Source organism: Ruditapes philippinarum, unplaced genomic scaffold (genome assembly GCF_026571515.1).
Source record: "Ruditapes philippinarum isolate M1 unplaced genomic scaffold, ASM2657151v2 ctg6702_1_1_1_1, whole genome shotgun sequence".
NCBI lineage: Eukaryota > Metazoa > Mollusca > Bivalvia > Venerida > Veneridae > Ruditapes > Ruditapes philippinarum.
The window spans coordinates 1-25,634 of NW_026861010.1; the positions used below are offsets into that span (position 1 = coordinate 1).

The following is a 25,634-nucleotide window of genomic DNA, read 5'->3' on the forward strand; positions in this document are numbered from 1 at the left end:
AGCCCAAATTTGGCTAGTTTAAAAAGGAATAACAAACCAAAGTTCATGCCCTATAAGAATTTGACAACTTACCTGTTTATATAAACAAGGTGTAGAAAGCCTTGGCATTGTGAACCACTATACATGTACATAAAAATATAATGCCATGTTTTAGGAGGAAAAAATATCAAATTTTGCATATTATAATAAGTAGACCATTATAAAGCACTGTAAACTGACTTAAACATTATATCTACAAGAAAATCTCATGGAATATTACCAAGATGATGACTATTCTGAAGACTGCTTTTGCCAGGTGACACTATGTAATAATGGTGGAGAGAATGATTTGTTGATAAAACAAGCAATTTTCATATACATTTGTATAAAATTTTATTCAAATGAGTAACAAAAACTACATGCGAGTATGTTTCATAAATGATCAATATTTGTAACTTACAAATGTAGGTATAAAAAAAATGCATTGAATGAATATTTTTAGTTTACATACATATTACAAGTTCTATACATGCATTTTTTTGGACAGAAGTTAAATTTCTTGGTCGGCTAAAAAATTGTTGGCACAATCTCACTATTCTTTTTAGCTTAATCGAGTTACCTTTCTGTCAGCAAGAGCTTACCAAATTATATAATGGTCGTGTTTAAACTTAAGCCCCGATCGTGCTAAAATGTGCTCTTCCATCTTTAAAATCTCGACCAGGACAAAACGATTTATCATTCTCGGAGGAAAATAAAACCAGACAGCAAGAATGTACTAGCTAATTTTGATCTCCTTTAGACACATAGGTAGAACATGTTGTCGCCAACAGGACAAGAGTTAATATAAGGGATTTTCGTACTCGAGAAGTAAATAGTATTAACATAGATGTTATCGGGAACTCTGGAAATGTGGGTTTTCCGGGGAAAAAGTGATTTACTGCCTGCAGTACATAAAAATCCTCTGAATAGATAGCAAAAAATAGAAAACAATTAAAATAAGATCTTTAGAATTATGAATATTATTAACTAGTTATAAATTCTTTTATACATGTATTTAACAGTTAATTTATAAGAAATTTAGTGGAAGGAGTTTATGTTCATATACTTTAGTAGAAATAAAATGTATCAGCACCAAATTGACCTATCTGGGAAATGGCAAGGATGGAAAAATGTATCTACGCATAAATAACATGAGAGTACAGTATACACAAAACATGAAAATCATGAGATATTGATGATGATTCAAAACAATAATATGGATTAACGAAAATAACAAAAATGCACATATTACTCTGCGGTTGTATTTTCGCAATATAGAACTAATGAAGATCTTTTTAAAAAAGAGCTAAGCAAATTTGCTTAATTTAAGCATAAATCATTTTATTTTTTAAATCTGTTTTATTCAAATAGTAAGTTAAAGATCATAAAAATAAGACTAAACCTTGATTACATTGCCAGTAACTAACCAGTACTGGCAACATAAAAGGGAAAATTAATAGTTGTAACCCAGTAAATCACAAACCCATTCCCTCATTAGGAAAGCAGACACCTGATATAACCACTAGGGCATCAATCTCTATCTTCAAAATTATTTTAGGTACTTAACCGCTCAAATCTATAGTTTTTAAAAAACTGAAAGAAAATGCTTTTCAATATCAAAATATCAAATATGAAACCTAAAGGTTACTTTTAATGTTAACCAATACATAAAAAGCCTGATTTGTTCATATTCCTAATGACTTGAAAGTTGACTGTTGTAACTGAAAAACAATTATGAATGTTCTTCTCAAATACCTTGCCTGAAACTAAGTTTATTACCATCTGAGGTTCCTAAAGGTATGTGGGGTATAATTCTGTCATGGTAAAATAAATTGTAACATATAAACAATGATCTGAGATGATATTTTGATTCCTCCTTTGAAAATAATAAATACCTAATGTGTATTATATAAAACGTATCACAAATACTAAGTTACATAAATAACCTGACCAATTTGCATATTTAACAATAAATACATGTACAAATTATGCAATTAAATAAACTATCTACAAAATATCACAGACATGAATATGATTTAAACTTTCATCTATCTAGCTTCTTTACGCAACATCAGTGGTCCTACTCTGGTGCCCTTCTGCGCATTATTTCAGACAGAAACGGGCACCTGAGTAGAACAACTGACGTTCAGTAAGCTAACTGGATAGCTTTCTCATATAAGAAAGAATCCAAAGCCCCTCTTGGGACTCGATCCCACATCCGTAAGTGACAAGTGGTTTGAAGTCAATGACCTTAACCACTCCACCACTGTGAGACGCCCTTATCCTTAACACAAGCCATCGAATAGGAATCACAATAAAACATAATACATTAACAGTAAAAATGCATAAAATATTGTATTACAAATCTTGCTGCGACATCTTTTATTAAAGAGTTTGTATCACCCATGAAAATGATGTGTTGGAATGTAAAACTTGAAAAGAGTGTACTGTTTTGTTTAAGAAACAGTAATTCTCTACGCAAACTTCAAGAAGAGTTAATTGATATCACCACAATACATGTGAAATTTTCTCATAAATATAGAAATTTAGGAAGTTTACTTCCCTTATACATTAAGAATCTTACTTCTAAATGTTTTACATGACAGACCAACAACAGATCTAAACCAAAGGCAGGTCTTAATTGCAAGGTGTGATGGTCTTAGTAGCGTTTCTACTGTATTCTACTGTAATTCGAGATGAAATTCAGTAAATTACAAAGGCAGAAGTAGAAACTTAGCAGTCAGATGTCAAAAGATTACATGTTGTAAGATATTTTACAAAGACCAATTTTTTTTCGTGCATTTAAAATTTTCTCGAGCAGTCTTTTTTTAACCAAAAAAAACTGGATTTTCCATTTACCCTGTCAGATTAACAGCAATTATACATGCTGGTTCATATTTTTCTATACTAATAATTACAACATGTCAGATTTGATTTAAATGTACTTTAATTGTATAGCGCACATGTTGCGCATGGTTTATATTCCTTCCGCTCGTGACATTTCTTGTCCTGGTAAAGCAGAATAGATCTAATCTACATTTCCAATGATCTTTCGAACATATACTACCATGTGGTGCGGCCCGTAGTATAAAGAACTTTCTGTCTGCACTGATGTGCAGCCCAAAGCATTTATAATTTAACATTATCATTTTGTCCTGTATATATAAATTATCAGGACATTTTAGAGAACATTTTAGAGTAAGGCGTGTGCGGGAACACTGATTGCTGATTTATTCCCTGTTCGTACTCGTCCACATCCAATAGATCCTCGTCCAGTGAAGCTGTCAGCTGTTGTAAACATACGTCTAATGCCTGAAAAAAAAAAATAATAGGTTGAATACCACTGAATAATTTTTCTCTTTTAAATTCCTAAAAGTAGCCTTTAAAATCATCTGCACAACAGTATGTGACTATTGGGCATCATGGAAAAAAAAAGCATTTTCAACAATAATGCATAAAATGCTAGCTTTTGTGTCACAACTTTGTGATTACTCAAATAAAAGTTATACAGACATAAGTGATGCCCCTTCTAAGCATTATTTCAGGTACGAGCAAGCCAATCAGTAGAGTCATCAAACTTCCATAGAGCTAGCTTGTAAACATCCTCATTCTGAAAGAATTCCAAGTCTTAAATGACTATCAAACCTTAAGTTGTTAAGGTAGTAGGCCCCTTATTAAAAATTTTAGCATATTTTTCAAATGGAAGTCTTTCTTATTTCAAAGCATTCAGGACATTATTTGTGTACTTTTAGGAAGTTTTGACCGTGTAATTATACAGAAATAAGAAAATTTCATTAAAAACAGCAACCTTAATCACTAAGCCATAGTATTCCCCAAGGAAAAATACAGTCCTAGTGTTTACACCTTTGGATTATAAAATCTGCACAATACATGTATATATGTGTATCAAAGATTATGCTTAATGATTACAGACCCATATAAGAATGTATGCAAGTTTCCATACAGGTGTTTCCTTAAAAACTGACGTTACCATTGAAAATACTCTTTTATGAATAAAATGAGTTAAATATTGCAAAGACTGCCAAAGAAAGCAGGAGTTTATGGTATCTTATTACCCAACATATTAGTCAATACAATGTTTGACTAATAAGGGTTCATACTTCTTAAAAGTAAACTAAAAACATTTCACTACATACCGCATCGGTAACCAGTTTTTCATGCAATTTTTTCAGTGATTTATTATTCACAGTTTTCCTCCTGCTAACCGTCACACCCAGCAACTGTTCTAGTAGAATACTACTCATCATATCTGAAAGCAAATTTAATTTAAAGAAAAAAGAACATTAACATTCTGTTTATGTCAATAAAATATTCGGATTTCTTAAAATTTCCAAAAAAAAAGAAGACAAAACAGTAAAACTGATAAAACATCCACAATATTGTTTTGAGATTGCTAAAGACCTGTCCTCAATATGAGGAAAATCTATATTTAGCCACAGTGACCTTGACCCAATAGTTACATGGAAATTTAACAATCCGAGAGTAGAGGTCCATGGTGAGCCCAAACATACAACAAATATAACTTATCACTCAATATAAATGAATATACAATGAAAACAGTTAAGATAGAAAGAATGATGGTCAGACAAATTATGATCTGCACTGTTTGCTTTTTGAATTATTAATAATTTTGAACTTTTCCCTTCATATGATGAATGGTTGTGTTCGGATTGAGAGACTGAGGCAAGTTCATTTGAGATATGTAACGTGGTAAGAGTTAAGTAATTTTTATATCAAAATGCCAAAATTTGGGCAGCCAAGTCAGTGTCGTAAGTGTGCAGGGTGGCCTGGCCATACTCTAGTGACATAGACCAGTCATTATCTCAGCTTTGGCTTTGAGGGTTTAAATATTTCAAGAATATTACAAGCTTACCGTCCATAAATTTGTTAGCATATTCACTCTCTCCCCACACGTTACCCTGCCTTGATACAAGATTTAATATATAGTCTAACATGATTGACTCCATGAGGCGGTCACCAGCTTGACTAGATACCTGGAACAGTTCAACAAAATAGTCAACAAAATAGTCAACAAAATAGAAATTTTAACATGATTCAAAATATTTCCCATAGAAAATATGGGAAGTCAACAACCAGTAATTGAAAATAGCTGGTAATATATACTCCCCAGTACATTACTCTGCAATAAAAACATAGCAAGTACATGTTTATTTTATTCCAGCATCCCACCACTAATATTATGGTATTCAATTTCTTTTCTCATCCAAACTTCTTTGCCCATAATTTTAATATTTAGAGACCTTAGTAGGGTTTTAAACCTGGTTACTAGTATTTTTCTAAGTTGAGAATTTTTTTTGAAGTTGAGAATTTTCTTTTAGATTTTATGCTACACAATCAGTCTTATGAGGACTTTCATAGTTTTACTGCTAGAGGAAGACCTCAGAAGCGCCTCCTTTCATTAAATCAGGCACAAACAGACACATGAGTAGAACCACTAATATTCAGTATACAAGTGCAGGATACCAACCTCACATGAAAGAATCCAAAATCCCTGGCAGGATAAGAACTTGCAAGCAGTTTGAGGCCAACAACCTTAACCATTTGGCCACAGACACCCAAGGTTGAGAAAAGGGTCTTTAAAAGAACACACCAAAAAATTTAAATCAGAAACCTTACCTCTTTAAGTTCCCTGCGTAAAACCTTCGTGTCATAGTGAGTGAGGACAGATTTTGCTATCTCTGGTAATTCTTCCTCTAGTTCTGATTCAATCACCACATCTCTTATGAAATCTTCAGCTATCAAATCAATTAATGCATCCTCAATCTGCAATAGAAAATACTTCAATAATTCAATGTTTAATGTTTGTGCTGCTGATTTTGTGAAATAGAGTTTCAGCTGTTCAATTTGGATTTGATCATTGTGATTTTAAGGGATTTTCAATAAGACAATTAAGCAGACAACAATGTAGAACCTTATATGTCTGACAGTACAAATGAGTTAACATAAAACTTTATCAATCTTTAATTAAAACTTCAATTTTCTTGCATATCACACAAGATTATTTATTGTTTACACTGGTGCAACAAAAACCTGGCTATGAATTACTACAGCTATGAATTTTTAATTATGAAATCCAACAGGCTTTCATTTAATGCTTGGCAAAATATTTTTCCACCTGTTCATTTAATTAAGAGGTATGTACATGTTTAGTTCTATTGTGAGAGGTATGTACATGTTTGATTCCATTGTGAGAAGTATGTACATTTTTGGTTCAACTGTGAGAGGTACTTACATGTTTGGATCCATTATGAGAGGTTTGTACATGTTTGGTTCCATTGTGAGAGGTATGTACATGTTTGGTTCCATTGTGAGAGGTATGTACATGTTTGGTTCCATTGTGAAAGGTACATACATGTTAGGTTCCATTGTGAGAGGTATGTACATGTTTGATTCCATTGTGAGAGGTATGTACATGTTTGGTTCAATTGTGAGAGGTATGTACATGTTTGGTTCCATTGTGTGAGGTATGTACATGTTTGATTCCATTATGAGAGGTATATACATGTTTGGCTCAACTGTGAGAGGTATATACAAGTTTGGCTCAACTGTGAGAGGTATATACAAGTTTGGTTCGATTGTGAGAGGTATGTACATGTTTGGTTTGATTGTTCTAGGTATGTAAATGTTTGGTTCCATTGTGAGAGGTATGTACATGTTTGGTTTGATTGTGTGAGGTATGTACATGTTTGGTTTGATTGTGTGAGGTATGTACATGTTTGGTTTGATTGTGTGAGGTATGTACATGTTTGGTTTGATTGTGTGAGGTATGTACATGTTTGGTTTGATTGTGTGAGGTATGTACATGTTTGGTTTGATTGTGTGAGGTATGTACATGTTTGGTTTGATTGTGTGAGGTATGTACATGTTTGGTTTGATTGTGTGAGGTATGTACATGTTCGGTTTGATTGTGTGAGGTATGTACATGTTTGGTTCGATTGTGAGAGGTATGTAAATGTTTGGTTCCATTGTGCAAGTCTGGGTCCATTGTCTCCTTAGTTGCCATAAATTATACAATGTATAAAGAAATTTACCACACTAGGTAAAGAAATTTACTACACTAGGTAAAGAAACTTACCACACTAGGTCCAACCTCTTCCATATAGTCTTGAAAGAGGTCATCAAAAACAATCTCATTGTGTTTGACCTCAACATAATCTCTCGCCATTTCCCGCACTGTCTCCTTAACGATATCTTCAGACGCTTGCTGTACGGCATCGTTCAATAGTCGTGTAAGAAAGCTCTCTAATGGGTCACTTTCTGTCTGAGAGTAAAGCATGTACCTGAAAAATAGCAATACTTGGCTGTAATTTCATTAAAGGCCCAACATGCATTTAATTGTATATACAATATCGAAGGCCAAATAATATTAAGGGCCCAATTCATCAAACTTTACATAAGTGCAGTCAAACCTGTGTTAAAGATCACCTCTGAATAAAGATCACCATGTTGATAAAAACCATTTTTTTCAATAATCAATTGAGTAGAATAGAGTATCCCCAAAATAAAGACCACTTATCTATTAAGGCACTGTGTTTGGTTCTCTCCATTTGCTGACCTTTGTTCACAGGTTTTACTGTAGATGGTATTTTGTTTAAACTTCCAAACATGCACTTTTTAAAACATTATTATATCATGTTGTTCATTACACTTACATCTGAGCAGAATTGCATGTACTGAGTTAAGTTTGAATGCTGTAATTTTAATGTAACAATTTAATGGTCATCTTTCATACTAAATATGTAAACTTTGCTAAAAAAAAGCGTATATTTTTTTTCAAGAAATTTGATTAATGAGTCATGGAATTTTTGAAAATATCCTTATTATGTAAATACACAAAACTGATATAAATATAAAAACTATATCGTATCACATTCTACACACAATTTAAAGAACTACATGTACTAAAGTATAACTGCAATAATCTAAATAAAGACTAAAATTGAATGAATAATATATATGATATTCACATCAAAAAATGTTTTACCAATTCATTCTTCATAATATTTATATAATTATCTATCAAAATACATCTCTATTCATAATTTGTAACCATCACCGATAATTTACAACAATAATAACATAAATCATCTGTTTAAGGTGTTGACCCATTCTGAAATTTCCATTTTTATAAAGTTAAAAAAAGATAATCAAACATAATATTCTAGGTTATAAGAGTTTAGCTTAAAGTAAGTAAAATCATTTTAGAATGTAAGAGTTCTGCTCTGGTAAAGCTTTCAGACTTTCACAATGAGTCAATTAGCTTTTCATGGCTAGAAACAGCTAAAAATAGTTCAAAAATGTAACAGTGATGAAAAAATAATGTATCCTTCCACTATCATTCATAAGAACATCAGTTTGGTAACATTAACAAGAGATGTTGATAGGACAGAAACAAGACCCTGGATAGTTTAGAATTTTCTAAGATCAAAAAATGCCATATTTCTGTCAAAACCAATGTAAGAGTTATTGGGCCTTGGAAAGTGACCTATGATGCTCTCAAATAAGTGTGTGAAGTTTCAACCTATTCCCTGCAGTAGTTTTGGGGATACCAACTTGTACCCAAAAACCAAACAGAAACAGATGGCTATGTGGATGCTGATTGCAACGCCTGATCGAGTACAATAACTAAGCTCTCCCTGTTCTTTGAATAGTCAAGCTAAAATGAAGGCATTTGTTCTTTAACATTTTCTATTATTTTTCAAGAAACAAAAGAGTACACTTCCAAAACCAGTAGAGAAAACATTTTCAAACATGTGAGAAACTTAAGTCCATACATTTTCCCATACAAAAGTTTTCACTCTTCCAGAAACCAAACACATACATGTGGAGATACATTTGGTTAACCCTCAACTGTATAATTATTTAATAGGTACATATACATGTATTTATCAATATTCAAAGCAACTTATTTACCAACTTCTTTTATCAAAAACTTAATTAACCGTTTATTTTAATCAGCATTTTTCAGATTTTAACTTCCACTACCTAAAGCTGAGGCTTCAGATTCATGTCTAATTTTTCATCAAATATCGAATTTAGACAAGTCATAATTTTCTCAATACTAAAATAACAAAACATTGTCAATTCAAGTGTGCAAATAAAAGAAATAAGCACTTCAAATTTACATACAATACCAGAGTCCTACAATGAGTAAAAAATATGTCAGAACTGCCATCCATTTATTAGTTACAGGTTGAAAAATAATCAATTATGTATGCTGCTGAACTTTGCAAAAAACATACAAAGCACCACCTAGATTAATTGTTACATGTACATAACTCTTAACCCACTGCCTGCTGGGGGCAACTGAATGTACTGAAGCAACCAGTGCAGGCCAAGATCATTGCCTGCACTTTTTGTTGTTCAGTCAGTCCTTTTTTTTTAAGTTTCCCTAAATATGATGTATGGTTTTGTCCAGATTGAAAGAACTGGACAAGTCCATTTAAAATATTAAGTGTGGTTTTGGATTAAGTAAACCTAACTTTTTCATTTTACAGGATTTAGCTACCATCAAATTTACTAGCAATCTTAAGTAACCCTATCTTGATCCAAAATATGATAGAATGTGTATAATTTTGAACTTACGTAATCATTAAATCTTAATAATGAAATGATGATGAAATTGTCTCAGTATTGGTGATAATAATATTCTAATTAATTGAATAAATAAGTTGCTTTGAAACAGAAACATAGAAAATTCAGAAAGATTATTTCATCCAGCCCATGTTTAAAAAAAAAAAAATGATAGCAGAATCTAAGAGAAAAATTTCACTCATGCATTCCATATTTCCTGTGCTATCTTTTATTTTACCTGATACGCTTAGCCAAACGTGGTTTCCTGAAAACAACTCGTATATTGTACATCAATGGATATCTTTAAGCCTTAATAGAACAGGTTAACACAGTTATTTCATCTTGAAGGGTTTTTATATAGTCACATTAAGTGTAAACTTCCTCACTCAGGACAAATCAGTTGTAGCGTAATTTTAGAAAAAAAAATTGGCATGACTTCTGTGGTGCTCAAACCATTTATCATAGCTTTATAAGAGTCTATGCCTTAGATAAGCCTTTATGTTGCATGTTTTAAACCTGCATATTGAAAAATATAAATAGTTGTGTGCAACACAATCTTCTTTTCATTTAAATCATACGTGCAACAAAAAGTGTGTGAAATTCCCCATACAAAGGAAGTATCCCCCATCTAGGTTCTGGTTCTATTCACCCAAAACAAAACCATGCTTAATTAGCGCTTCTTTCTTCTAAATTAGGTAAGGCTATGTGAATTTACTGAATATATTGAATTTATTATTATATTTTATTCAACGAGTTCAAATTATTCAGAAATGAACCTTCTATCAATATAATATTCTATTAGTATCACATTCCCAAAATAAAGACTGTTTAAAGAGAAAAAGAATATTTTTTTCATTAAGCATATCTTTACTCTATGTTATTATAATGCAAATGATGTTACATCAAAATTTGTGCACGGCAGTGCCATATCATTTTTACAGAGTCACAAAAGGGGGATAATGTGATAAATATATTTGTTGTAAACAGTTACTTACTCATCGACGAGTTCATTAAGGGTCGTCCGCACTATATCGTGGGTTAAGTCATGCAAATCCTCGTCTAGAATATCGTCCCGTACATACTCAAATAAACTATCTATGGTGCTCGGCTGAAACAAGACATACACAAGTCATATTCATGTATACAAATCAACCTTTTTGTGAATAATATTTATCATAATAAATCTTATCAATTTATTTTATGATACATTATAAGACACTAATAAGTACTTAATTCATCTACTTTTATATTTATACAAAATGCTTGACAATGGTTTTCCAATATGTATACATATATAACTTTAAATCTTAATTGGAATGTAAATTGTTTAAACTATAATATAATATCAAACTTGTAAATATGAATTTTCAATATGGCATATTCCAGAAATATCTTAAGTACATAATCATTCATTACACACTTTTGTCAACATATCTGTCATAAAAGATCCTATTCTGTCGGATTCACATTTTTTTTTGAGACTTACTCTTTATAAAGAATTACCTGAAATACAAATACCCCTAAAATTGTCTCCCCATATCATTTAGAGAAAATAGTATTAAAAATTTAAATTTCTACAGATTGTCTAATCATATTATAATTGATCATTTATATTATATTAATATCATTAATATCATAAATATAAAATGATTAAAGAACAAAAAATCTATCTGTTCTCAGGGATAGAAAATTATAAATAATACAAGAGCAAAGTTTATCAAGGGGAAGACAAACCAAAAAGGGAAATAATCCCATTTAATTTCAAAACTTACTCTGTCACCTCCATTTGGGTACCAGACTACATGTATGAATTATGAAGTTTAAAGAAATAAAACACTTTTGATTGTTAACAAGAAATGAAATTGCATGCATTTATACAAATGCAACTTCAACACATATAAGTTAATTGTGAACATTTGCATATAACAATTTGAGTTTTCATTTCAACTACAAATGTCTAGCATACTATGAAAGGTGCTTTGCATTATACTATGAAACTAGTGAGTTTAGCATATATATGTTAATCTAGTGTGCTTAGCATAACTGATGCTATTTCAGCCTTTCACCAGAATACTTAGCATATAAGTGATGTTATTTTAGCTTTTCACAAGGATACTTTACTTAGCATAAGTGATGTTATTTTAGCCTTTCACAAGGATACTTAGCAAAAGTGACATTGTTTTAGCTTTTTACTAGTGTATTTAGCATAAGTGATGTTATGCTAGCTTTTGACACTAGTGTACTTAGCATAAATGATGTTATTCTAGCTTTTCACTAGAATGCTTAATGCAGTTGATGTCCTTATTGTTTCTTAACAAACTTCAGCTAGCATAATTCTTGTACTTTAGCTTTAAAAGTAAAAGTCGCTTAATTAGCATATGAAGTCATTTTATCATAGAAACTTAGCCTAGTATAGTTACACTTGTTTTGTGACTGTTCATGAGCATCAATACCCTAGTAGCCTTTGTTTTTGGAGGTATTTTCCATGACTTAACCATCACAACTAGAACTATCACTAAATGTGATTAATACCCCCACAAGACTGCTTCGGAAATGAGGATTTTACTAGTAACAGAATACTTTGTAAAAGAATTGAAATATAGAGTTATGGTTGTGGGCAATTAAAGATAGTTGTGGTTCTTATATGTTGCATTTCCTTTCAATGTGGTTGGCCATTGATGAAGTTTAATTGAATTACTCTGTAATAAGTCCAGAAATACAAAGAAAAGGAACAAAGGGCAATAACTCTATAAATACTGAAGATAGAGTTATAGTTCTTGTGCACTGCACTTCCTCTTATTGTGCTTGACCATTGTATGAAGTTGTTTTGAATTCCAACCAGTACGTTTTAAGTTATGCTCCTGACAAGGAAAAGTATCAAAGGGCAGTAACTCTGTATTTTGTCAAAATGGAGTTTTGGCTCTTGTGCACTGCACTTCCTTTTAATGTCCTTGACAACTGTATGAAGTTGTATTGAATTCCAAACAGTTGTTTTCAAGTTATGCTCTGGACAAGGAAAAGTACCAAAGGGCAATAACTCTGTAATTAGTCAAGATGGAGTTATGGTTCTTGTGCACTGCACTTTCTCTCAATGTGCTTGACCATTGTATGAAGTTATATTGAATTCCAACCATTAGTCTTCAAGTTATGGTCCGGACAAAAAAGGCAATGGAAAAGTAACAAAGGGCACTAACTCTGTAATTACTTTAGATAGAGTTATGGTTCTTGTGCACTGCACTTCCTCTCAATGTGCTTGACAATTGTATGTAGTTATATTGAATTCCAACCATTATCTTCAAGTTATGCTCAGGACAAGGAAAATGCAACGGACGTCTGGACCGACCGACCGCCCGACCGACCACCAGGTGACTCCTATATACCCCCCCCCAAACTTCGTTTTTGGGGGTATAAAAATGTCAAAAAGCACAAAAGCGACGTATAAAGTTATGGAAGCCAGAACTAGCATGTACTCTTCTACTCCAAGGTAATATTGCTGGATTGCACACCACCTGGAAGACATATTCCTCTGACTGCCCCAACAAGAAAGGATCATAAAGCCAGTTGCAGAATTCAAACCCATAAACTTGTTCACAAGTTTATAGATCTTAAGTCAGTGTAATACAGTATCCTTCTCATCATGACCTTTCTGTTACTTGGCTTAGAAATTAAGAAGCAATACTGCTTAATGTGAGAAGCAGTCTGTTTTAAAAAATGAAAAGATGATTACTTTTCCAGTCAATTCTATTTAAAACAAGAGCTGTCAGTAGGACAGTGTGCTCGACATTTGTCAATGCTTGGTATTACAAACAAGAGCCTACATAATGTAGAATTTTCTAAGACTACATGTATGACAAATCTGATCCTTTTCTGGAAGATTTTCAGTTTGACATTCATGTGATACACTTGTATTCAAAATATTTGATATATTAAATTGTGCCAAAATGCCCACTCTGTGTTGCCACATTTCAAAGCTACATTTTAAATGAATTTTAACATGTTGACATGTTGGTTTCGTTCTGTATTAGTCAATGTACCTTAAATATGACATCTAAACGTAAAGCTTGCAATAACACTGAAAACAGTCAAAATACCCTGTGAAAAAAGCCAAGCTGTGAAAAAAGCCCTAGAATATAATGGAAGAAAGGTCTAGATTGAACAGTTTTCTAAAAATACACCTGCTGTATATATTTCTATGTGTGTTCGTGCAATTTCTGAAGCATTGTGAATAATTTACCGATCTGCCAATCTCATTTAGCGCATCTATCATTATATCGGGGATAAACTCGTCTAAAGCGTCATTTACAAATGACGTTACAAAATTCTCAGAAAATAATGGGTGATCTTTCATGTAAAATGCTAACAATCTGTCCTGAAAATCAAATACAGTATTGGTTTAAAAAGAAACAGTCAACAGATAAAAGACAATAAATGAAAACTGTATGATAACAAGAAAATGGGTAAGAAGGAGTTACAATTAACAAGAATTGTCAGGTATTAGAAAAGTATAGTAACAATTTTCTTTTTCTAAAATCTAGGGGTATCAGAGCAGTTTCTGTCCGACAAATGTATCGTGGAAAGTATTTCAAATTCAGTACTTCTGACAACGATCAAATTCAATATGTTGCCACCTTTTCTCTTTATATTTATGGGTACTTGTTTAAATATTTTATTGCAACTTTAGATCATTTTTATTTTAAAAAAAAAACAACAGTGAAACAATCTCTACAATATACATTTTCAATCTAATTAAAGATGTTCTATAAAAATATTTTTCAATAATCTCAGTAATCACACAGAAACTGCTCTAATAACAGTAAATGTTTACATTATTAAAAGATTCTATTTCAATTATGTTATTTGCCCATGACAACAATCCTGAAACAATAAGTCAAAAAGGAATGATGTAAATCTAATGCTACTTTAGAAGAGATCATTAGTAAAGCACAACTTTAAAGTAGCCTCATCTCTTCACCCCACCCTCATTCCCCAATGATAAACATGGACTTTAGACTATGAAACTTAAGTAAATGCATGGTTCAAGTCACGCTCCAAGGTGACCACTTGCACTTTACTTGTTTTGTTTGCTGAAAAAACAATACAACAGCAGTCACCAGGGTTTTGCTGAGAGTGTGAGTAGGTAATAATAAAAAACACAGCTCATTTCCCAAACTGTCTCCTACTCTCTTTACTGGCACATTTAAATAGTAATAAAGGATAATAAAACAAGAGGGCCATGATGGCCCTGAGGTCGCTCACCTGTATATAGCCCCCCCCCCCCAATGTTGCAGGGCCAATTTAACTCAAGGGCTTTTATTTGCACAAACTTGGTAGACACCCATAAGAAGATGTTTCATGCTAAACATCTAAGCTCTAGCTCATTGGGCTTTTTAAAAGAAGATTTTTTTAAAGTTTTTACTATACACATATAGTTAAAAACAATGACACCCCTGGGGCCGGGCCAGTTTTGACCCCACGGCTTTTATTTGAACAAACTTTGTAGACACTTACTAGAAGATGTTTCATGCTTAATATCTAAACTCTAGCTATTTGAGTTTTTTCAAAGAAGATTTTAAGTTTTTGCTATACACATATAAAGAAAATCAATGACCCCCGGGGCGGGGCCAATTTTGACCCCAGGTCTTTTATTTAAACAAACTTTGTAGACACTCACTAAAAGATGTTTCATGCTTAATATCTTAACTCTAGCTATTCGGGTTTTTTCAAAGAAGATTTTTTAAGTTTTTGCTATACACATATAAGGAAAATCAATGACCCCCTGGGGCGGTGCCAATTATGACCCCAGGGCTTTTATTTGAACAAACTTGGTAGACACCTATTAGAACATGTTTGATGCTAAATATCTTAGCCATAGCTCTTTGAGTTCTTTAAAAGAAGATTTTTTATGTTTTTACTATATGCATATAGGGAAAATCAATGACCCCCGGGGCGGGGCCAATTTTGACCCCAGGGCTTTTATTTGAACAAACTTGGTAGACACTTATTATAACATGTTTCATGCTAAATATCTTAGCTCTAACTCTTTTGGTTCTTTAAAAGAAGATTTTTTAAGTTTTTACTATATGCATATAGGGAAAATCAATGACCCCCTTGGGCGGTGCCAATTTTGACCTCAGGGCTTTTATTTGAACAAACTTGGTAGACACCCATTAGAACATGTTTGATGCTCAATATCTTAGCCATAGCTCTTTGAGTTCTTTAAAAGAAGATTTTTTAAGTTTTTACTATATGCATATAGGGAAAATCAATGACCCCCCGGGGCGGGGCCAATTTTGACCCCAGGGCTTTTATTTGAACAAACTTGGTAGACACCCATTAGAACATGTTTCATGCTAAATATCTTAGCTCTAGCTTTTTGGGTTCTTTAAAAGAAGATTTTTTAAGTTTTTACTATATGCATATAGGGAAAATCAATGACCCCCCGGGGCGGGGCCAATTTTGACCCCAGGGCTTTTATTTGAACAAACTTGGAAGACACTCACTAGAAGATGTTTCATGCCAAATATCTAAGCTCTAGCTCTTATGGTTTTTTAAAAGAAGATATTTAAAGTTTTTTCTTTCGGTTGCCATGGCAACCAGAGTTCTGCATGGAATTAAATTCTTTGAACAATTTTTAAAGGTGACCACCAAATGAACATTCCTGTGAAGTTTGGATGAAATTGGCTTAGTGGTTTATGAGGAGATGTCATTTAAAGAAAAAGTTTACGGACGACGGACGGACGACGGACGGACGGACGGACGGACGGACGCCGGACGAAAAGTGATCACAAAAGCTCACCCTGTCACTTTGTGACAGGTGAGCTAAAAAAAGGATTACACACAACATGAACAAATATTAACTTTTGACATAAAATAACAAATACTAACAAATACACATTCAAGAAAGAAAGGAATAAAGAATGGATGAATGTGATATTTGACCAAAAAAGTTGAAGGTTAAAGTAACTTAATAAATAAAATATATAAACAAGTATACAAACATAAAAAAATGCAGTAGAGAATTACAATTATAGTTTCAATCCATGCTAAACTCTTGATGCTCTTTAACAATGTTGAACCAGTTCTTGTCTAACAATATTAGTCATAAATACTTCCTTAAAAATGCATATGCATATTTCACATTACAGAAATTGTTTTATACGCTTTTACTAGTGATTGAGTAGTGATAGAGAAAAGCTGTTTATATATATGATCAACTTTTGACATTTGACCTGGCATGTATGACCTTGACTTTTGAGCAACATACAATGGTGTCTTGTTTCAATGAGCCCAACAATTCCACATCAACTCATCTAGTTGCAATGAAAAGGTCTTAAGATAACATTTGACATTACCTCTAAATTTCGCCTTGACCTTTGATCTACTGGGCACACAGATTTGATACACCGCACATTATCTTGTGATGGTTGAGTTTTATATGGAGAGTCATTAGAAAATTCTAATCAAAATATTGGTCCTGGCAACCTAGCTACTAGTAAGTATAATTTTAGAACATTGACATTTGACTTGTAAAAGTGACCATGACCTCTGTTCTGGATACAAATTTATTATGTGTGATACATTAAGCAAACTGCAAAGCAAGTTCTTGCAACTTATACTAATCACTTTCGAGTCTGCTTGCTGGAACTCAACCAGAACTGGTGTCAAAAGAGGTAACAAGAAGTCAAAGATCTAAATTGTTTTACATTCATGCTAACAAATTCTTTGTTTTTTGTTGGTTTTTTTTCCCCATCTATTTTAAAGAAAAATGGAATTGAAATGTATAAACATTTCCTAAAAGTGGTGTCATGCACAATAAAAAGAAGAGAAAGTAAAAAGATAACAACGTGTTTTTAGAGGACAAAACATTAGTTCATACCTGTCCATTACAGTACGCAACTTTTATAGACAAAAACAACATATAATAACATTTTAAAGAATAAAATCACATTGTGGTAAAAACTGCTCATAACAGAAAAAAAGTAAATGTTGATTTGCCTTTTTGTCAAAAATCTTAATTAAACAAAAATGTATTAACTTTTCTAATGTTATTAAATTTTATTTACTTTTGTATTAAGTTTTCTTCTTTTTTTTTGGTTGTTTTTTTTTTGGCAGGGTTAGGAGTTGGGGGGAGGGGGTTTGATAGAATGTACATTTATATATCAAGGGTCTTAAGTCAGACCTAGACCATAAAGGTCAAATGGTAACTTTCTGGTAGATGAAGAACTTAAATGCCTCTGTGTGCATTATTTCGGGCACTTGTGTTAAACCACCAACCTGTCTTAAGCTACCTGGATAGCTTCCTCAAATGAGGTTACTTGCAAAGGCGGTATATGAAATAACATTTTTTTAACTGCAACACAAAAATCTCTGTACATCAATAAAACTTTTTTCTTCCTGTATCTAGAGTCTAATTTCTTATGATCGTTTGGGTAATTAGGTTAAAGGTTAAGGAAATTTGTTAGTTATGAATTTATGGGAACAGTAACAGTTAATTCATTAGTATTGAATTATAAACATCAAATAAAATTGGCAAAATAAAATTACAAATGAAAATTTATCAAAAATAAAATCTTACAGGTTCATCTTTGAATCTGTTATACACGTTATTCCCGTGCATTTCTGATGGTGAATAGGGCGTGTCTCGTGGATCAATATACTACAATATATAAAACTCAATAAATACCACATAATACAACATATATAAACATACTTTTACAGTTTAAACAATAAAATAAATCAACCATATACATTTCTTTTTTTTGTATGGTTTTGAGGTTTTGGTTCCTAGCTCAGGCTTGTTGACAATCTCAGGTATAAATATTTTACAAAAAAATCACATCATAATGGAATATCATTAAAATTTTGATGAACCTTCTGATAATTTAGCTAAACTATGTCATGTGATTAATGGTCAAATAAAAATGTCTGCATCACAACAAAACTAGCCTAGCTTTTAAACTTTCACACAAATATACCAATATATAAAGCCACAATACTGACTAACTTGGCAAAAAAAACCCCAAAAAACTGTTCTTTACTACCTTTGTTATAATAGTTAGCAAATTAATAATATAAAACAAGAGCTCCTCATGTGGTGTTTACGCTTGCCTAGTAAAACTAGAACTCCGCGAGTCGGATGTGTCGCCTTGTGAACAATGTAGTTTAGGGGAAATGGCCAGGACAAAAATGAAATATGAAAAATAACAAAGGGCAATAACTAAAAAAATAATACGTGCAGAGCAGCATTTCTGTACACTGCACTTCTTATCAATAAGATCTATCATTCTATGATGTTTCAAGTCCATAGCTTTCATACTTGAGGAGAAATGACCAGGACAAAAATAAAGTAAGAAAATCAACAAAGGGCAATTACTCAAAAATAAGAAATGCAGAGTATCAGTTCTTATGCACTGCACTTCTTTTTAATGAGATCTATCATCCTATGAAGTTTCAAGTCCATAACTTTTATACTTTCGGAGAAATGGCCTGGACAAAAATTAAGTATGAAAATTAACAAAGGGCCATAACTCAAAAATTAAGAAATGCAAAGTACCGATTCTTGTGCACTGCACTTCTTAATAATGAGATCTATCATCCTATGAAGTTTCAAGTCCATAGCTTTTATACTTAAGGAGAAATGGCCCGGACAAAATTAAAAAATGAAAATAAACAAAGGGCAATAACTCAAAAAAATAAGAAATGCAGAGTGCAAGTTCCTGTGCACTGCACTTCTTCTTAATGAGACCTATCATCCTATGAAGTTTCAAGTCCATGGCTTTTATACATTAGGAGAAATGGCCCGGACAAAAATAAAGTATGAAAATTAACAAAGGGCAATAACTCAAAAATTAGGAAGTGCAGAGTACTGGTTCTTGTGCACTGCATTCTTAATGAGATCTATCATCCTATGAAGTTTCAAGTCTATAGCTTTTTTAGTTGAAGAGAAATGGCCCGGACAAAATTAAAGTATGAAAATTAACAAAGGGCAATAACTCAAAAAATAAGAACTGCAGAGTACCGGTCCTTGTGCACTGCACTTCAGGTTATTGAAAAAAGCATGCATACCAAGTTTGAAGTCAATCAGACTTATAGTGACTGAGTTATGCTCCGGACAAGCTTTAGCGGACGCCGACGCCGACAACGACGCCGACACAGACGCCGCCGACAAAAGTAACCCCTATATGTCACCTTTTCAAGGCAACACAAAAAGGGGGCATAATTCCAAAAATATTGCTTTTACAAATTAAGCCCATGTTAAACAACTGCACCTTGTCATCCAAGTTGTCATCAAAAGATAACTTAGAAAAATGTTTGAATGATGGGCTGTATTAAAAATTTTGCACCACAATAATGACGCCCAGAGATCATAAAAGCTAAAATTGAAACAGTCAAGCTAAAAACGATGCTGGAAAACAAAAAGTTTGTGCTCCTATTTAAACAAGATCCTCCATGAAAGCTCCTCAAAAGTATATAGTACATACAATATAAATAAAGCACTTGAACAAATTGTTTAATTGTACAACAAATTCATTATCATAAGTATAATGTATACCACCCTTTTTACCTTATATCTACCATCTTTCTTTCCTTTCCCATAAAAGTCATCACTGCTATAGTATTGGGGATAAATATATGTTGGAAAACCAGGATAGCCCATGTAGCCATTCATGGGATGTTGAGGTTGACTAAAATGAACACGTTGATTTTGTTTCTTTTTTGACTTCAATGGTAATGACCGGTTAACATCTTCATATCGCTCGGCAAGTGGTTGTCTCGACTGACCAGGACTTCTGCGTGCATTTTGTGGCCGGTCGTAATCATTTTCTGTTTTTTGACGACGTTTTCTTTGTGATTTTGCAGGTGGAGGTGGTGGTGGGTAGAATACTGGAAATGGTGCACCAAACACTACTTGTGGCGGTGCCGCATATTGGTGTGGGTATGGCATGTAATGTCCAGGATCTACGTCCGGCTCATCATCACTCTCCTCACCCCAACTGTCATAATCTGTGTGCCTGAAAAGAAAAATGAAATTGTGTGTCTTTGTGTAAGACATGATCTTTTTTGGTGTCGATTTCAAAATTGACTTTAGATTTTATATATCATTACATAAAAAACTTTTAGTACTTTGTCCATGTGAAAAACAGAAGCCCAACTAAGATATCATATTACCAACAATGACTTGACATTGTTGAGTCAGCAACTTCCTGAAATTAACCAGTGCTGGAGCCATATTAAGAAACATTGTAGTTACTCAAGAAGCATTTAAACAATACATATGAGCTGCGTCATGACAAAACCAACATAATGGGTTTGCGACAAGCATGGATCCAGACCAGCCTGCACATCCGCGCAGTCTGATCAGGATCCATGCTGTTCCCTATCAATTTCTCTACTTGTACTAGATTTGGTAAGCGAACAGCATGGATTTTGATCAGACTGTGCTGGTCTGGATCCATGCTGGCCGCAAACCCAGTATGTTGGTTTTGTCGTGACGCGGCTCATATTAAATTTGTTAACACATTAATAAAGTTGAAAAATTGAATTAGATGTTGCAAAAAGAAATATTTTATTATACACATTGTATAAAATCGGGATAATTCATAAAATCATGTCTTAAAAACTTAGTTTTATAATTACAGTAGTCATTTGAACATAAACCCCATGGGATGACAAGGAATTTGATAGTTGGCAATGGTAACTGGGTTAACAGATGGCTAAATCCCACTCTAATGTCACCCAACACTGCTAGCTAGGGCATCCAAGCTTATGCCTTATGTCTACTATAAATTTCCTCCCAAAAAAAACCCTGAAGTATTATATTCTGACATCTCACACAGTTTGAAGATAAAAACACCATTCATTTCCCTTTTCATCTCTACAGGGGGTAGGCATTTTACAAAATACTACTGCATAATGTAAATTTTACAGAAATTCGAGGGATGGAAAAATTATAAAAAAATACAGTAAGAACCAAGAGAGATAACTATCCCATTACTATTTTGAGAGAGGAGTAAGGGAGTAACCTCTCATTATCAATTCATATTATAATCAAGGAAGCTATATTCTTATCAAGTTTATTACACTCCAAATGATAGTAGTGATAATAAACTATGGGCCTTCAATACAAAATTAAGTCAGGCCAGCTTGAACTATTTAAACATACTGATATTTTATAAATGGACTCTTTCAACCTCATACATATATCTGATGACAAGTCACCTCATACAAACAAACCAACTTGTATAAGATATGGACTCAAAATTAACTTGTATATTACATGAACTCAAAATTAACTTGTATATTACATGAACTCAAAATTAACTTGTATATTACATGAACTCAAAATTAAATTCATCCCTGTTAAAGTAAGACTTTATAAATACAGTAGTTGAATACACTGGCACTTTCAAATAAAAGAAAAATTACAATTTCTGAATATTTGCATTTTGTACATGTAATAGGAGTCCCAGTTATTATATCTATAATTTATGTGTACATATCTATCCAGCTGATCTTTCAGTGATAACAAATCATCATTTTTGAAAAACCTTTATCTTACATATGTCAGCACGATCTACATGTGTATATACGTACACTCCAACTAGGTTATATCACCTCATTACATATTTGATATTATATATGACATACATGTATATACTAAACCAAAACACTGATTTCACCCTAAGCTTGCTGGTTATGTCCATTGTACAGCAAAAGATTCTACCCATGTGACCAGTGCAAACCAAGATCATGGTCTGCCCTGCTCTGTGACTTTTCACACAGTATATAGTTAGAAATTTACCCTAAAATAGATGAGTAGTTTTGTCTAAACTGAAAGATTGACAGGTCCATTTAAGATATTGCACTTCAAAGGGTTAACAAGCTACAGTCAGTAATCCAGGGTCCCCTACCTCCACATATGTGCACAAAATAGCAAGCAAACAAACCAATATTTTACCCTCTGGTTGTCACATTTAGACCACCATGTCAATGCAGTGGTTTAAGGATGAAAATGTGTAACCTGTAATGTATTTCTGGTTATTTGGCAAAGATTTTATCATCTTACTATTCCCACAGGGTGACCATTACCAGGAGTTTGATAAATGGATTCCATGTTATTTAACCTTGGGTGAGATGCTAGGACAACAACTGAAATTGTGCATTATTAAAATTTTGTAATGTACATGAAAAATTCAATCCATTTAAGTTATTTACCTTAAGTTATTAACCTGGGTAATGGTTAAAGCATCATTAAGCTTTTATAAATGTTAAATATGTTATTTTTAGATAAATCGTTAAGTATAATTGTCAAATCTAAAGAATTAATGTTGAAAATGGAAATTGCCGATGATAAAATAAATAAATAATACGGAAACCCCTCAATACCTCTATTCTTCTAGTCCACTCTCTATATTCAAATTAGTTAAGCGAACGAATATTTTCCCGATCTTCTATTTTTAGAAACAAACAGTCACTTACACATTATAAAGAGCTCTCGGAACGCTGGCTTTAAAGAAGGCTAATATTGGGCTTAAAAGTGATATGATGCACTTTTCTAAGATGAAACAAGCAAATTCGATGAATTTATATCCCCCGCCGAGTACTGGTTATTATTAACACAACAACTGAAGACATAAGGCTTTATTTATATATTAATCATGGCATAAACAGTAATATTCTTTGAACTTGATAAATATTCAGGGAAATGACAGAGCCATAACTTTGTGTTAAATAGTAAAATCTGGAAATGCCAATGAGATGTATGCATACTACATAACTAATCAAGGGCCATAACTCTGAGTTAAAGTGTCTGACCAGAACAAGCCGATGATATGCGCATCTCCTCTTGGTATTGAAGGTTCCCATAAAGTTTTGTTGAATTCCAGCCAGTAGTTGCAGAGAAGTAGTGCGGAAACAATTTTTACTCTATATGCATACTACATAACTAATCAAGGGCCATAACTCTGAGTTAAAGGGTCTGACCGGAACAAGCCGACGATATGCGCATCTCCTCTTGATATTGATGATTCCCATAAAGTTTCGTTGAATTCCAGCCAGTAGTTGCAGAGAACTACTCCGGAAATGATTTTTACTCCATATGCATATTGCATAACTAATCAAGGGCCATAACTCTGAGTTAAAGTGTCTGACCCGAACAAGCCGACGACATGCGCATCTCGTCTTGGTATTGAAGGTTCCCATAAAGTTTTGTTGAATTCCAACCAGTAGTTGCAGAGAAGTAGCACGGAATCGATTTTTGCGATGATATGAGCATCACCTCTTGATATTGATGATTCCCATAAAGTTTCGTTGAATTCCAGCCAGTAGTTGCAAGAGAAGTAGCGCGGAAACGATTTTTACTCTATATGCATACTACATAACTAATCAAGGGCAATAACTCTGAGTTAAAGTGTCTGACCGGAACAAGCCGACGATATGCGCATCTCCTCTTGGTATTGATGATTCCCATAAAGTTTCGTTGAATTCCAGCCAGTAGTTGCAGAGAAGTAGCGCGGAAACGATTTTTACTCTATATGCATACTACATAACTAATCAAGGGCAATAACTCTGAGTTAAAGTGTCTGACCGGAACAAGCCGACGATATGCGCATCTCCTCTTGATATTTATGATTCCCATAAAGTTTCGTTGAATTCCAGCCAGTAGTTGCAGAGAACTACTCCGGAAACGAAATTCAGACGGACGGATGGACGGACGGACAAACGGACGGTCAGATGCGCATCTCCTCTTGTTATTGATGATTCCCATAAAGTTTCGTTGAATTCCAGCCAGTAGTTGCAGAGAACTACTCCGGAAACAAAATTCGGACGGACAGATGGACGGACGGACTGAAGGACGGACGGACGGAAAACGTCAAAACTATATAATAAATAATTAATAATAATTAATAAAATACATAGTTTGAAACAACAAAGAATTGTTTTCCTACAGAAAATAAAAGCTAATAGCTACTTTAAAGAGGCATAAAATTTTAAAAAGAGGCAAACAATTTTCAAACATTTTCTAAATACCTAGAGTCATGTCCCCTGGCATCCCTCACTGGTGGAACCACCTCATACCTATTGCCTCGAAGTTTGGAACCTTTTCTTCTCTGATCTGGTGGTGTTTCTAATCTGAAAAATTACATATCAGAATGCTTTATTTAACCATAGAGCTTTTATCACAAATTTACCATTAAAAAATGATAAATTTGTATAATATGAACTTGACTGTCTTTGAGTTTGGAACATTACATTTGTTATCAAGGGATTTCAGGTATGTCACCAGCAATTTAGAGTCTGGTTTAACGACATCGGCAAGCTGGTCAATCTAGTTTTATATTGGTAGCGAAGGTCTGAAATTTTTGCCACTAGCACTCCGAATGTCGGTGATTCTTCTCAGGTGCCCTTCAGTGCCATTGAAATAATGCTCGGAAGGGCAGCTGAGGTCTTCCTCCAACAGTATATCTGCAAAGTTGCCATATGACCTATACTGTGTTGGTGCTACATAAAACCCAACCAATGAAAAATAATAAAGCCACCTGCACTCAAGCGGTCAATGTACATTGTATATGCATATTTATAAATGTATCAGTAATTAAACAAAAGATAACAATATCTGATCACATGGGGTATTCACCATGACATACCAACAATTTCTAGTTCCTGATATACTGCATTCTAGCTCATCCATTCAGATTAGATAATGCAGTATTCAAGTTTTTTTCCGAGTGGTGTAAAGTTAACTAAACACAACATTTTTGGTTATGCCATGTCATTTCCTTGAACAAAATAAAATGCATATTAAAAAGACAAGATGCTAAAAGCTAGTGTCACTATTGAAAACTATTTTTTTGTAAAGAATTAAGTCAAATTGGTATAAGATGACTTTCCAACATTTCAATAGTGATTTAAATGTGGATCATGATGCAGTTCAGATGATAGCACTGGCAATGTGCCAAGATTTTGCCATGTGTTTGACCATATATTACTAGGTCAGGGCC

General features: G+C 33.2%; 1 protein-coding gene across 5 annotated transcripts in view; it reads right to left on the bottom strand.

Moving 5' to 3' along the window:
* Positions 1–911: 911 nt before the first annotated feature.
* The window catches only part of LOC132714204 (uncharacterized), a 36,000-nt gene continuing 11,277 nt past the window's right edge, over positions 912–25,634 (bottom strand). For 2 of the 5 annotated variants that reach the window (XM_060696997.1, XM_060696996.1), the window contains exons 3-13: positions 24,664–24,765; positions 20,198–20,645; positions 18,209–18,289; positions 13,868–14,002; positions 10,629–10,741; positions 9,872–9,898; positions 7,136–7,340; positions 5,677–5,823; positions 4,913–5,033; positions 4,176–4,288; positions 912–3,330 (exon numbers count right to left, since the gene is read on the bottom strand). In XM_060696997.1, the coding sequence (XP_060552980.1) occupies positions 3,190–3,330; positions 4,176–4,288; positions 4,913–5,033; positions 5,677–5,823; positions 7,136–7,340; positions 9,872–9,898; positions 10,629–10,741; positions 13,868–14,002; positions 18,209–18,289; positions 20,198–20,645; positions 24,664–24,765 (1,633 nt within the window). In that variant the 3' untranslated portion in view covers positions 912–3,189. The remainder of the gene's footprint in view (positions 3,331–4,175; positions 4,289–4,912; positions 5,034–5,676; positions 5,824–7,135; positions 7,341–9,871; positions 9,899–10,628; positions 10,742–13,867; positions 14,003–18,208; positions 18,290–20,197; positions 20,646–24,663; positions 24,766–25,634) is intronic. The other 3 variants (XM_060696999.1, XM_060696998.1, XM_060697000.1) reach the window with 3 other exon arrangements.